Here is a 14,974-nt window from a genome sequence, read left to right on the forward strand (position 1 = left end):
TCGCTGTAAATCAACATAATTGTGCTATTTGCCCCCCTTGCCCTGTAACTTTTGCTTTACGCGTTCATCGCTGAGGTAAGAAACGACAGCCGTACGTACATAACGTTTATTCTCATGTGATTGCCAGAAGCCAAGCAATATGTATTCAGTATAGCCCTATAATGCCAAGGGAAGTGTGCAATGAACCCCGGCAATGAAAGGGTTTATATGGCTCAGTCCTTTGCAACAATTACACAGGAGTTCATTGTATAAATTACAGAGGAGGTCTGGCATAGCATGGGTTAATATGGCTGAGTTCATTGTAATGATTACAGAGGAGGTTTTGCATTATTCTAGCATTATTTATAGGTTTCTATTCCCAGAATTATAAAGCAGATCGGCTATTTTTATTCTTTTATTACAATCAGAAGCAGGATTGTGTTTGGGCCGTTTCTGTCCCCCCCCCCCCCCCCCGCCGCCTATGGGTCCCAAAACAGAAGAAGTGAATGTCTTCTATGTGCTGTCCGTACAAACTGTATCCAAATTAATGACCCCGGAGCAGAGCCGGACCACGAACATGTATCGGGTGTCCGGTCTGAAAGGTCTGATACGGGAGATCCAGCTTCTGGAAATAAAGAAGCAAAACCCCCTCCAGCACCCGAGGGCCTTTTTAATAAACGGTGAGTCAATACTGGAAATTACCGCCCTGGCCCAAAGCCACCCAGTTAACCAGTTCAACTCAGCAGGGTTCTTATACAGATTAAATATATGCAATAGATGGAAACCATTAAACCCAGTGCCCCCTTCTGCCTGCGCCCACCAATGTCTGATGGCAGTTGTACCCCCGCGCAGCTTATTTTACTCTCAGGGGGCAAAGTGTAATTGCAAGCTGTAGAACGTTAAGCAAACGTTAGCAGATCTGTCACTTAGTCTTTCCTTTAAAGGTCTAAACACACAAAGTTTTAAAGGAGCTTTTTTTCCCAGTTTCTATGTCACATGACAGTTAGGTATTCCCAGAAAAAAATTTTAAGAAGTAATTTTGGCAGGGTTTGGGCGTTTAACAGCACTAGGATTGGGGTTCTTAATTCTGCATTTAGTTGTAAGTGTTAAATTAAGCACAGGAGATGGAGCAACAAGCTTAGGGAAGGCTACCTGCCTGTGGCTGATATGGAAGATCACAAGGATTGCGCAATGCGATGCAGGCTTCTTGCCCACCATATGTGAGGTCAGGTAATGCGCCATCTAGTGGCTGTAGTGTAAACTGCACTCAACAAGAATATACAGGTCAGGGTGCCATTGGTTTAGTTCTCAAGCCTCCATTAATTGTAGAGAGTGTGATGGCTTTTTTGTTCATACATAGACACTAACAAAATCCTGGTACAGGAACCTGTAACGGTCCTGAAGACCCTTTAACCACATTAGGAAGGAAATGCCAAATGGAGCCCAGATGGTTTAAATCAACTTCTACATCAATTCAGATGTGAAATTGGCACTAAAGTTGGGGCCCTGAATGGCACCACTTAATATTTTTGGGGGTTGCTCGCATTTTGCAAAGCTTATAAAAACAGGGATATTGTTAGAACCAACAAGGACAGGGGAACTGAAAAGAAACAAATGGTCTCATGAAATGCATTGAAGGTTGAATGCAAGCGGCATTAAATGGCTCTGTAGTCATCATTAAAAGAATGGAATGGTCATAAGACTGTTCCCGTACAGAACACGCGTCACAGCGAGTAACGCACCGGAGCATTACCCACAGATCTCCGGCGTGATAATCACGTGGTCACTTTAAGGGATTTGGGGTGGATGTATTCCAAGCGGCCCGGGGTTAAGGCACAGCCGCAGAATGATGCTCGTGTTATATGTCCTCTGGTTTGTAGCACCTTAACGAGAGCTTGTCTCTTCCCAAACAGCCTGTCCTGCGATGTAGGTGGCATTAACATTCAGACGGTCATCCAGAAGCACAAGATCTGAAAGGGAAGAGGAGGTTGAGAAAGAAAGAGTCAGACAGAGTGAAAAAGGGAAAAATAAAAAGGGAAAGGAGAGTCTGAATAAGAAAACATCAAATTATATATATATATATATATATGTATTACTGTATATATTAGACATTGTGCAAAATGTGTGGCCGGGCATGTTTCTGTCGCATGCAGTGTCGTTTTTCCTTTTCCGGTGACCTCAAGGTCACAGAAGGCGATTAAAACACGTCATACATAATACAGGGAACGTGGGGCAGACAGAATGTACCTTGTATTTACCGTAAAGTAAGATTCAATGCAACCCAATGAAGATAGCGAATACTGATTATCTGTGAAATGGGCTGGATGGGTGCTAGAGTTGCACAGGATGAATGTACAGAGAAGGGCCTTATTTCATCTACAAATACATTGAACTATATGAAGCTAAAATGTAGGGCAGAAATGAAGTTAAAATGTAGGGCAAGAAATTCATATATTTGCCCCACACAGTGTCCCTCCATACCTGCATCTGCCCCAAAATTCAGGGTCCCCTTCCGATGCTGGATACCCAGAGTTTGCGCTGGATGCAGGGATGCGGCTTCTAAGGCTTCCTCTACTGTACATCCTACAAGACGGGGAGAAAACACAGAGGCTCCGATGACTGCATAGAAAAGCCAGAATAGAAACATTGAAATCTATGCGTTTTAATCAGTTCTGTTGGGGTGCGAGATTAGGGTTTTTGGGTCCCGTGCACAAGGCTTCTTCTGCTTTACTGTTAATGAGATCATAATTCACTGCAAAAAAACCCCAAAACCAGCTGATTTGGCTGAGTTGCCCGTGAGCGGCACTTACCTGTGGCCTCGCGGAAGTGTCTCACGCACATATCCATCGTAGCGATGCTCCCAGCCAAAGTCTGCGTTCCTATAAAACGGCTGACGTTAGTGACCTTACTGCTGATCTCGAGACTCAAATAATTGGGATATATATTTATATAAAGGCAGAAAAGGATATGGCTGTCCACCAGAAACGGGCACTCTGGGGTAATCCAGTGGCCGCAATGATTCAAGATAGATCAGGATTATGGGAGTTGTAGTTCAAACTTCTTCACTCACCTGCTACATATGCATTGAGCCCATTGATGAGAATCTCCTGCTGGCCAAGCATGTGTTTCCCCGGGCCTAGGCCCATGGCCATGATGGCATCTGTTACCAGAACTAGACCTGCGGGGGAACAGGAGAAAACACAGATACTTCAATAAAAAACGGAGAATTATGACATCACTGAGTAAATAAATGCATGCTTTTTGCATAAGCATAAAAAAATCTTATATTACTCATCAAGCACACTATTTATAACTCATTTCGAAATCTTAATTAGAATTAATAATGAATTTCCGGTTCTCACCCCTGGGGTGGGCGCGATGTGCTATCCTCAGCGCTGCCGGATTAGTGTGGATTCCATCCGCGATCATTCCGTAATAAACCGTCCTACCCGCCGGAATGCGATCGCTGGTCAGTAATCCCACAATGCCTGGGTCACGGTGGTGGAACTGCGAGGAGCGCAAAGGCGATTATTTCAGCGTATAAAACGTAGAGTCAGATTCCAAAACTATGAATCTGAGATGCTTAAAAAAAATACAACATAAGGTTTTAAACTTACCGGCAGCATGGCATTGAAGAGGTGAGTGATAAACGAAGCTCCGTGGGTCACTGCATCCTCAGCCTGGGATAAATTAGCTATGGAGTGACCTAAACACAAGAGCAAACATCAAAACATATAAACGTGCATTGATTTCTTAGTAAAAAAACCCATACAAACAGTACTAGTCTTAAAAAGGAACTAATTGGTATTTGCTTGCTGGTTTAAATAAATGGGTCTCATAGTTTGACGAGAGATCTTGTGACCTTAATTTTAGCCCCAAAACTCTTCTGCGTAGAACCGTTTCATGTATCACAGAGAACCAGTGGTCCTGTTGTCCATGGAAGAGTTAATACTAAACATAAAATGCCATGTAAAGGTATATTGGAGATGCATTATGAGGGTCTGAACAAAACAGAGCATCTTTTCCTTTAGGAACTAGACTGGTCAATGAGCACGACCTACACGAAGAAGGCGGTCAAACACGGTAGAGATGCTGATCGGCAGTAGTAAATTAGCAGAACAGTTAAATCAACGTAAAGGAATACGGTCATGTACATGCGCGAGGACAAGAATACTCATCTCCAACGGCAAAGTAAGTAAAGTGTAGAAAATGCACTCCACTATTGGACCAGTACACCCTGTTGGCCCTGGATGTCCTTTGGTGATGTCATACACAGGGTCATTCTTTGCTGGTTTTCCTACAAAGGCTTTAGAACTTAATTGTTTTCATTCTTACCAAGAGACACGCATATCCCTCGCTGTACCAGTCCTCTAATGACCTCCTCACTCCTCTGCATTTCAGGGGCCAACGTCAATATGTTGACGTTGTCCAAGGTCCCATACGTGGCCAAAAGCTCTGGGAATCCTCTTTCACTGAAAGAGCGTAAACAACGCTCAGGGTGGGCCCCCTTCTTCTCCTGACTGATGTACGGACCCTCCAAGTGGACACCTGCCAAGTGTCCGAAAGTTATTAAGACAAAAGCACGACAAGGATCAAATATCGAGGACATATTGCAAGAACGTACCAAGCACACTCGCTCCGTCCGGGCCACCGTCCTTCACAGAGATCTGGGGAAGAACCTGAAATGTCCAATTTTATAGATCAATGCGAGAAACCGAACACAGCTAAAGATGAACCTCCTTAAAGCCTCAGTAATATCTTGTCAAACATAAGCTTTGGTAGATCCAACATCCTAGAGGTTTACGTTGTGAACTTTGTTACTGGTTCCTAGTGTTCGAGCCAAGTTGTACCAATGCCTTGACGTTCTTCCAGAGGACAGGCAATGACATTGACTTGACATTGTACTTATCACGGTTCTTCACAGCTTCTGAAATGTATGTATCATGGATTGGAACCTTGCATCATTGGATGGCCCTGCCAGAAAAGACACGTTACCTTGTGGTAGACCGATGAGGGAGAAGTCACGAGAGTGGGACAGAAGGAAGTCACACCATGACACAATATTTTCCCACCAACGAGAGAAATGCCTTCTCCTACATCATCATTTGCTTGGGAAAAATCAACACCAAATCCTCCTAAAATAAAAAGCAAATTAGGTTATTTGACACATCGAATGAGAAGATCCCCACCATACCGTATTACCGTTGATCTGGACGTCGATGAACCCTGGGGCGATGATCCTGCCCTGACAATCCACCTGGACATCAGCTGATGCCTTCTCATCGAAGAACAGCTTCTCGGGGTTTAGAATCTTTCCTTCTCGCACCCAAAGGTCTTCTCTATAAAAGCGAGGAAAGAACATCGGTAGACTGTTATTAATGATCTGGGAGATGAGGCGCATTAGGTACAGCAAGCAACCACGTTAAAGATATACGATTCCTCCTCCTCCTCCCTAATATGATTGCCCCCCTTGTGGTTGATCATCAGTTAAAGGGATGACGTAGGGAGTAGAATTGTACTTAAAATGTGAGTTACTGTCACAATGGGCTTTATTCACTAAAGGGAGAGTTGAGGTTTTAACTCTTGCACTTCACTATCCATTAATGGCAAATGTCTCCAGTGCGAAGAGCAGGGCAGGCCTGGCCCTCTATAATGTATAATTCAATGTGCAACTATAACTGTATGGGGCCAACAAAGCCATTCCTGCAGCAGAAGCTTATTGGGGTTGGGCCCTGCGGGATCAAGTAATTCCATGTTATATATATTTCGTTACGTTATGTCCTATCTATCCATTGTACAGCGCTATGGAATATAAAACAAGAAATAATGATAATATACAAAAAAATCTATATTTTATTAATGGAATGCCGTGTTAATACATTAGTAATACTATTCTAAGGCAGATTTTGTGAGCCGCATCGCACACGTTTACAACACGTTTATTTGCCTGGAATCACACGTTATAACACAAAATGCTGTTGATTGTGGGACATGTTACTTCTGAAATCTCTGCCCCTTTAATTGCCGCTCTAGAACCCACTGATCTCTCTGTTAGGGCCACAAAAAACACCCCCTCCTCCTCTCACCTCTGCAACTGATGGTCCCTCAAGATCCTGCAGTTCCTAAACTGGGTGATGGGGGCATCAGACACTGACTTGTTTGAGGGCATCTCTGGGACTTGGTCTGAACCCCTTCACCCAAACACCACAGCGCAGAGATCACCTGCCAACTCCCACTGCCCTGTCCCCCTCAGCCCTACTCATTGTGCTCCATATCCTGTCAGCTTCCTCGAATCACGTGGGTTCAAGTCATGTGATGGCATAGCCTTTGATCTGTCACGTGAATGCAGCCGTCGCCATATTAGGAAAGTACTTACGGGCCCCAGCGCCATCTTGGGAAGGTCACCAAAGCTCCATAGACCTGTCATCCAGACGTACACGCGCATTTTCGACCGCGCGGGAGCGCGGAATTAGCTATCTCTAATGATTTGCGAGTGCGCGCATCGATGGACACCTTCTTCATAACCCATTAGGGTCGTTTATTGGTCTTTGGGGTATAGCTGACGTCACAGTCTGTCTGCGTATCCCTTATAATTATTGTAATTTTATATTTTGTTTGCCGAAAAGACATTTATTTTACCCGAGAGCCCCATAAAACGAGGCCATAAAAACAAGTCTTCAATTAGTGACAAAATTGGTATTAAAGCAATAAAAATGTCTTGGTGTTATCTTATCTTCGAGAAACAAGGATCTAATCTGCTGTGAGGTCAGCTGACAGGCGTTTTATGGGTATTTTTGTTGTTCTTATTACTGAAAATGTTTTGACACTGTTTATTCGGATTATGCGGCTTCTATTTCTTTAACTGGTGGGGCTTCACCGGGATCCTTTTAATGCTGCAGCGCAGCTCAGATCACATGACAGGGAAGGGTTGGTTAGTCACGTGATAGAACCTACCACCATGGAACCAATTACGCGTCACAGCGCCATCTTAGGAAGGTCATTCCAGCTCCTGCTGTATTCCATGAATGCAAGTACCGAGAATATCAAAGAACGTGTATGTAACTATAACAGGTACTCTCGTTACATTTCGTATGCAATAAAAAGCTCAACGTTATGACGTCACCTGGGCGTGTGTGCAATAACTGTCAAATGCATATGTGGGTGGGCTAATTCACTAACCGTGCTGGGGGGGGGATGGGAGTTTTTCCGTTACACACTCTATAGGAGCCAAGGAAAGGGAACATTCCAGTAGTAAGAACAAAATATATATATATATATATATATACACACACACAATTAGTAATTAAGGTATTTATAAGAATTGTTTATACAGTTTAATGTACAATTATCAGGGCTTTTAAGGCTGTCGGGGGACACTTTGTAGGTATAACAATACAGTATTTTTACAGCCACGCTGGCACAACGCAGCATCTGCTGTAATTAAGCCCATTGTTTACGGTTTGTTTTATTTGTAATCTTACTATTCAGGGCATTTTGGTCATCGTGACCTTCTCCGGCAGGAGTAAACACTGAAGATAGACTGCATGTGGGACGCTCCCCATCCCTCCCAGACACTGGCCAGCTTAGACTGCGCCCCGGCCGGGTAGTTTGTTAGAGAACCACCTTTTATACGGATGGCAGAGTAAGCCACTCGACCATAACACCACATGCATTTCCTCCACCCAAACCCACCTCGCAGAGGTCTTTCGTATAAGAAAGTGAGGAACAGACCTAACTCACGATATTTTTGTTACATTGTACCCTCACACCTCTGGCTGCTCTTTCCCCAAATAAGAGGCAAGTAGGAGCTTTTGGGGATGAACGGCACACACACCCGACCAGGTCCATCTCACACTTCCAAACAGGATGCACCCAATCATTAATGTACACAGGGACCGGTAATGAGTCCTGATCCACATCTCCTAACCCATCCTAATGTGCACTTGAAATGTCAGAAAGTCATCCTGGTTCCTGTAGCTTGAGCCTGCCATGGCCTAAACCCCCCCAGCCAGACCTTAGTAGACATGTATCTGAAGCCGGCCGGCAGCAACAGGAGCCGCTAGAGAACAGTACAAAGAAGATGGAGACACATTTTAGGAAAACAAATTACTTCCATATCTACTTCTAGATCATAGTCCATTCTTTACACATAAGGGCCTTTGATCTGATCCCATGATACGGTCTCAGGCTCTGCTAGTATAGCATCCTATACCTTCTATGACAGCATAGAGACAATAAATTAACTCGCTTCAGCGGCCAGTAGGAAGCACACAGGCGAGGGTTCTTTATCGGGAAAGAAAATTATGTGTTTTAGGGGAATATCATATCAAATTCAGTATAAAAAAGTGGAAACCTGAAAGTATTGGAGATGTTTTATTTGGAAATGTGTAACTGATACCCAGCAGCAGGTGCCATATACAAGGATCTCTTTTAAATGGTTGTTTTGGTTACCAGTTGACACGGGACGGGAATCAATTTGTTCCTTGTATTAAAACAAAAATATATATATCATGAGACCTCACTCCAATGGCAGAACAGTACAGCAATCTTGAACCAAATTATACATCCAGGGAATTCTCAGCACTTACAAGGAAACCCCACACAGATACACAGCTATAGATTAAATATTTACGCAGCAAAAAGGACTGGAATAGGTTTCAGAGGGAAGAACTGGCTCATTCTTAAGTATGAACAATGATTTCCTTTATATTTATAAATAAAACATTAACTGGAATGGGAAAATTACAATTCTAGATCATATTTATACATGGTACTTTTAAGGAAACATCCAGAAGTGGTTTTGGGGGGAAAAACACTGCACGCAGAAGGAAGTCACGTGAGGGAAGTGACAACTGCTTCCCAGCCTGGCGTCTGGACTTTTAACAACCTCAAGTCCAACTGAAGAATATAGCTAAATTATTACACACAACAGTCACTAACTTACAATGGTGGAGTAACAGGGTTCAGGGTGGGGGAAAGAGAAACTACTGAATCGGGGTGAATGAAGAATGACTGTACACGAGATAAAACCATTTGTAAGTGGCGACTTCCAGAGCATTTTGTTCAGGTGGTTTCTTCATTTTGTGGACAAGATCAAAGCCACGATGAGCCCGTACAGACCCAAGACTTCAGCGAAAATGAGGATGAGGATCATGCCGACAAATAGTCGGGGCTGCTGCGCTGTTCCCCGGACTCCTGCATCGCCGACGATGCCAATGGCGAAGCCAGCAGCTAGACCACTCAAGCCTACGCTCAAGCCGGCACCGAGTTGTAGGAAGCTCCTAAAGTGGAGGAAATGAAATACATTAGTACTTAGTAGGTATGGCTGTTAAGGGAAACATTAGAACGCAGCCAGGAGATGTCATAGGATGTTTAAAAATAAAAAAAATACAGTAGATCCTGTGCTAGAATACATAGAGTACGTTAATATATTCTTTCCCTTAAACCTTTGCACGAGCAGGGGTAACTTAAGGCACACAGATGTAAAGTCAATGGGGGGGGGGGGCACTGAGCTATCAGTTTCAAGACTTTGAAAATATATACTTGTGAGTTTTTACACCATTTTGCCAAAATACTTACTTGTACAATGTGATTGTTGACGTCAGGGAGTTTGCGATGAGCACTGCCACTACAAGGCCATAGATAGCTATGATACCAGCCATAACCACAGGAATGATGGACTTCATGATCAGCTCGGGTCTCATGACAGACATGGCTGCAATACCGGTGCCACTTTTTGCTGTGCCATAGGCAGCCCCCAACGCTGTGAAGAGTAGAGGTTTTTTGTTTTTTTTTTTTAGAAAAATTTGAGCATCCCAAAAATGTCCAGAAGGAGTTACACACTTTATAGCCGCAGCGCCAAGATGCCCACCACTAACCTTCCAGCATTTCTACGACTAATATCCCGTGGCGATCAGCATTTGGTGGAAGAGCTTAAAGCAGAGGAAGTCACATGACTGCAAGTCTCAGTCACTCAGAATCCCAATATATTTGTCTTTACAAGACCTTAAAAAGCTGAAACCGACACATGAATTTCCCCAAAATTGTTTAACAAGAAAGTAATGTATCTGAAACGAGGCTACAGTCTTAGAGGTCCTAATAGAGTATATAGCTTTGATACTGTTAAGGCAGATTGGGTGGGGGTCAATACCATTTAGTTTACACTGAAATATTTCATAAGTTAAACTCTAGTTTTAGTGACCCCTTTTGAGTCATTCGAGGAAGAGATTACAGCCTGGAGTAAAAGTCGAATGAGACTTTAGCACATGATCTCGCGTGTGCACGGAGAGCACAAGACATGCGGCGTAGCGTACATAACGTACAAAGGAATACAGATTCTGGCAGAGCTAAATATCTAGAACTTTCACGTTCCTGTAATTCTCATCCCATCATCCTGAACTAATAGAACGTTTGCCACTTATGCAATAACCACCCGACAAAGGCTTTGTAGAGGAAAGACCTTCACACTGAAATCATTCTCCCCGAATGAATTTGAAACGAAAGATCAATACAGCACCATCTAGTTGATATGGAACGAAGAGTATAACTAAATGTCAAAAAATAAAAATGGAAGCGAACTCCTGATCAGCTAAACATGGCTTGGCTTCCAAACGCCAAACCGCTTTGTAAAACTAGGCCATGGACGAGTGAAAAGGGCAGGTAAAGAAATCATGCTTTCCGCACAGACGGCTATATTCCCCATCACGGGGGACGTCACGAGCCCTTCATGGGGTACAGAGGTCACAAGAGCAGTTTGGTCATAGAAGCTTCCATGCTTTGGACAGAATTCAGTGTTTTAAAGATTTAATATCTATACGTACTTATATATATTTACACATGCATACATCAGCATTGTGTGTTCCAAGGTTTCAGCAACAGATACAAGAGCTAATAGGTTATGGATCATAAATTTGGACCCAAGTACTAGACTATGGCCAAAGTGTCTATTCTTACTCATTAAGGAAATGTGGGATGTTGAGGGTACCAACACATCCACATGTCTTCTGGTGGGGGGTAAATTAGAGTCGCAGAACGCTTATGCTTCATGCTGGCTGCCAATTCCCAGAAGAGGAAGCAGAATTAATTTAAATCTGTTCCTCTCACTTTCACAATTGTAATACAAGTTACATTACAGACTTCAGAGTTGCACAACTTGCAAACACAAGTAGGAGCCGTAGACTAGGGGCCAGTGTCCGCTTCACGGCGCACATCACTACAGCTGCATTCTGGGAAGACCCGTTGCGTAGAAAGCTTTAAGTAATTAGACAAATGGTGAATGACAAACATTAAAGAGACGCCCGTCATCCTATACAGGAAAAAAAAAAAAATCTTACAGACCTAGTGAAGGGATTTCAGCTACTCGCCCGCCATTCAAATTAAAGCTCTTGCTATTTTTAAGGCCATAACGCCAAACATGATGGAAACAGTAACTGATGGGTTAAACTTTACATATAGCAAATAACTGTAGTAAAGATGAGCAAGGGAAAAAAAATAAAAATATCTTAGTTTCATATTACTCGCTGGGGCATGGAGGGTGAAGAAAATAATGCCCAAAAATAGACACTTGGCAGGCTTTCAGAGAGCTGAAAAATCACTAGTCGCAGGGTGCAAATTCAGCTGCAGTCAGCCCAAAACGGGAAAATAAGTTTAAGGACACGCTGCCGAAACGCCCAGAAGCTTCCAGCTTAATACTTGCCTGTTAGTTGCCATCATTAAAATATCTGCCACAAGTTAAAGCATCAGAGCATCCATACTGAGAAGTGTGCTTAAAAGATGAAAAGACAGGCAGCATTCTGTATAATGCATGGGGGGGGGGGGGGGGGGGTCAGTAAGCTTGTGACACAGATGGGCCATAGGAGTAAAGTCATCCTTCATAGACAAGAATGGTTACATATAATCAAAACTTAAATTATTAAACTAAGAGAAAAGTTAAATTGGGCCTGCATAATAAAATGCTAATCTTAATTTACACAGAAAGAATATGCTGGCAGACCGGCCCCCCCATCGGCACCTTAATGAGTCATCTTTGATTCAGGAGCCCATTCAGGTTTAAAGTCCATCACTGTATTAACCGCTACAATTTCTGCTAGGAGATTGTTCCACTCATCTACCTCAGTAAAGCAAAAACGTGCTCACATTCAGTCTAGGCATCCGATGCTCGAGCTAGAATTTGTACCATTAACAGCATTATTAGTACGCTGGGATGTTTAACTGCAGCTGCAGTAGCCGTAGAAGTTCAGGTCAAACTGACAGCAGAGGAGGGTTACAGAGAACAAATTGGTCCAGAAAACAATGCACATCGAGACAAATCAGACGCACGGCCTATAAACCAGAGGACAGAAGCAGCTAAATTAAAGAAAATGCATGAAGCCAGTTAACCCAGGAGGAAACACTGTAACCAGACAGGTTAATGAATGACTGCTGTAAACAGGGAAGATACAGCTGACAAGCACTTGTGCTTTGGCGTTCTTCGTTAGACTGTATACAGGGTTGGGGTGGTCTGATTTGCTTTATATCTTTACACACATCCTTGGACCCCCACACTTGTATTCTCAATTATGAAGCAGATTTAACCCATACAACAGCCTAGATCACTAAGCGGGCACATCCAGTAGCACAGGTGCCAGTGCGCCAATACTAGTGCTGAACCAGTTATACCCTACATCACTGGAAAGGAAAAATGGCTTCGATCAAGGGTCGCCCCCCTCCCAGTCACCCTTCCCTCTGCAGTCATGTGACAGCTCACCAGCTGCCGGGATCACCCGAGTGACGTCAGCTGCCGGCGTCCCCCGTGTACTATTCACACATCCCCGAACCCTTTTCCACAGACGCCGCCCCCCCAGACAGGTGAGCTAAACCAGAACCAACACGATTCCGGAAACACCCGAACCCATTCGGCCTTGACAGAGCGAGAAAACCCGATGACTGACAGGAGACGAGTAAGGCAGAAGCTATTGACGCGAGGAGATAAAAAAAGATGGCAGATGAGAACCGGTCACATGATGGAGGAAAGAGGATCAGGCACCTACAGATTCTTGACGGCACATCCATACAATAGACACGGCTGGACCCAATCACCATATAGAAGATGAATTAGATAGGCGCTTTATATGGCCAAGAGAATCAGCACGATGAAGACTGATCATACATGGGGGGGGGTATTCGTCACAAAAAGCAACATACCTCAAGGGCATGGTGCATTCCCAACATTAAGGCTTAAATCGCAGATTTGCCCCCATACAAGCGGGTATAAATTATAATGCTAAAAGATGAAATCATAAAACACACCCAGCTAACATAGGACATAATTTCTATTTTAAGGTGATAATCTAGGCAGAATACATCAGAGGGAATAGGGACGCACCCATCCCCTATAATAAAGGCGGGTTCAGCTTGGGTAAAATTTAACAATGAAGGCTTCATTAGCTATGAGGGTGACAGGGGCATGTGAGGGGGATGGAGGTCTCACCGCTAAACACCATCGCAGACGATGCGCCCATGACGGCGAAGAAGGCGGAGTACTCGGGAGCGTTGGTTTCCGTCGACATGGTGCCTGTCACTGACTGAGCAAGAACCGAAAAGCCGGGGAACAAGGGAGAAAAAGAGAGAAGATACGGAGCCTACGGGAAGGAGGAGGAAGAGGGGAGCGGGGCTAGAGCTTGCTTTTCTTCTGTCAGGGCGGCTGCGGCTCTCAAACTGGACGGGCACGAACACCGCTGGCTGCTCTAAATACTTCACCGCAGTACAAAATGGCGTCAACAATCACGTGACGCCCTGGCGGCTGGCGTGTCCATCTGCCTTGACTTTTCATCCCGCCTCCTCCTTCTTTCCTCAGGTGGAATGTACCATCAGATCAAAATGAAGGTGTGCATCCTCCCAGTCCTATCATTGACTGGCATTATTTAAGTTTATATTTAATATATATCAATGTTGAAATTATATTAACTTTATTTAAGATAATTCACAGGCCCGTACGTGTAAAATATTTTTTTTTTAATGTTAAGCGCAGTTAGTACGGTCTGCTTGGGTGTAGCGAGGGATGCGTCACTCAGGCTTCATTAGCATAATGTTATGGCGTCAGGTAGATCTGGATCTGTCGAGGAAGGGATGCTCGTGGTAAACATGTCTTGGCTTTTTATGTTATGTATACATTAAGTCTATGCTGAAAGTTACCTGATAAAGACAATAAGGTTATGTGTAAAGCATTGCTTCATTAAATATAGCAGTCACTATTAGTGAATATTAAATGATTATGCCCTAAAAAGCCCGTCTGCCCACTGGTGCCAAATTAAGAATTTGGCCTACTAAATATCATTAATTTATTAAATTTATTTAGCGCCGGTGGCTTCCGTAGCGCTATTACGTTGAACAGAAAGTACACGTTTAACAATAACATTAAAATAAATGATAGGCAACATTAAACGTAACACATACTGGTACAGAAGAGGGCCCTGATCCTATGAGCTTACAATCTGTTATGAGTGAGAAGGTGGGAGAAAAGTTCACTATGAAAATGCCCCTATTTTGTGGTATCCGTTAAAATGTTTTAAGGGCCAACTACCCCCTTCTCACACGGGAACTCATTGGGGCCCCTTTAACATTCAGATGCCCATTTAAAACAGCGACGCGGGGGGCCATGTTTTATTAAGCGGATTTCTCGCTGATGGTGGGGTAGTACGTTTGTATATTATTGTTGAAGATTGAAAGTAAAGTTTGTTTTTATAGAGGACGCCAAAGTGTGACAGAGTAAAGTTCAGCTCCGGGGGTTTGTTAATGTGGGTGACTTTATTCTTGGACTCAGTAGATGAGATTCAACATTGATAAAAGTAAGGTAACGCATTTTGAAAAGTAAAAAAACACGCTAATTGTAAATGAAATGTAGCCGGACGGGGAGTGCTGACGGTTACTAAATATTTAGGAATACCAACTAACTTCTAACTCGGTAACTACACACAATGTCAAGTTACAGATCCCAAGGTCAATACAGTGTTGGCAT

At 43.5% G+C, this 14,974-nt stretch overlaps 2 protein-coding genes across 2 annotated transcripts; both read right to left on the reverse strand.

The window, feature by feature from the left end:
* Window positions 1–1,863: 1,863 nt before the first annotated feature.
* On the reverse strand, window positions 1,864–6,148 carry LOC149285880 (N-acetylglucosamine-6-phosphate deacetylase-like). Its single transcript, XM_089495027.1, has 11 exons — window positions 6,066–6,148; window positions 5,182–5,318; window positions 4,975–5,114; window positions 4,604–4,658; window positions 4,315–4,527; window positions 3,597–3,685; window positions 3,342–3,486; window positions 3,050–3,157; window positions 2,790–2,858; window positions 2,461–2,562; window positions 1,864–1,949 (listed from the first exon to the last, which is right to left on the reverse strand). The coding sequence occupies exons 1-11, from the start codon at window positions 6,146–6,148 to the stop codon at window positions 1,864–1,866; spliced, it is 1,227 nt and encodes a 408-aa protein (XP_089351153.1).
* A 2,907-nt stretch (window positions 6,149–9,055) lies between these two features.
* Window positions 9,056–13,526, reverse strand: LOC149285881 (V-type proton ATPase 16 kDa proteolipid subunit c). Its single transcript, XM_089495020.1, has 3 exons — window positions 13,448–13,526; window positions 9,559–9,742; window positions 9,056–9,260 (listed from the first exon to the last, which is right to left on the reverse strand). The coding sequence occupies exons 1-3, from the start codon at window positions 13,524–13,526 to the stop codon at window positions 9,056–9,058; spliced, it is 468 nt and encodes a 155-aa protein (XP_089351146.1).
* Between the last annotated feature and the right edge of the window lie 1,448 nt (window positions 13,527–14,974).

The sequence above is a fragment of the Sceloporus occidentalis genome, unplaced genomic scaffold, assembly GCF_023333645.1.
Source record: "Sceloporus occidentalis isolate IW3139 unplaced genomic scaffold, rSceOcc1.0.p SCAF_76, whole genome shotgun sequence".
NCBI lineage: Eukaryota > Metazoa > Chordata > Lepidosauria > Squamata > Phrynosomatidae > Sceloporus > Sceloporus occidentalis.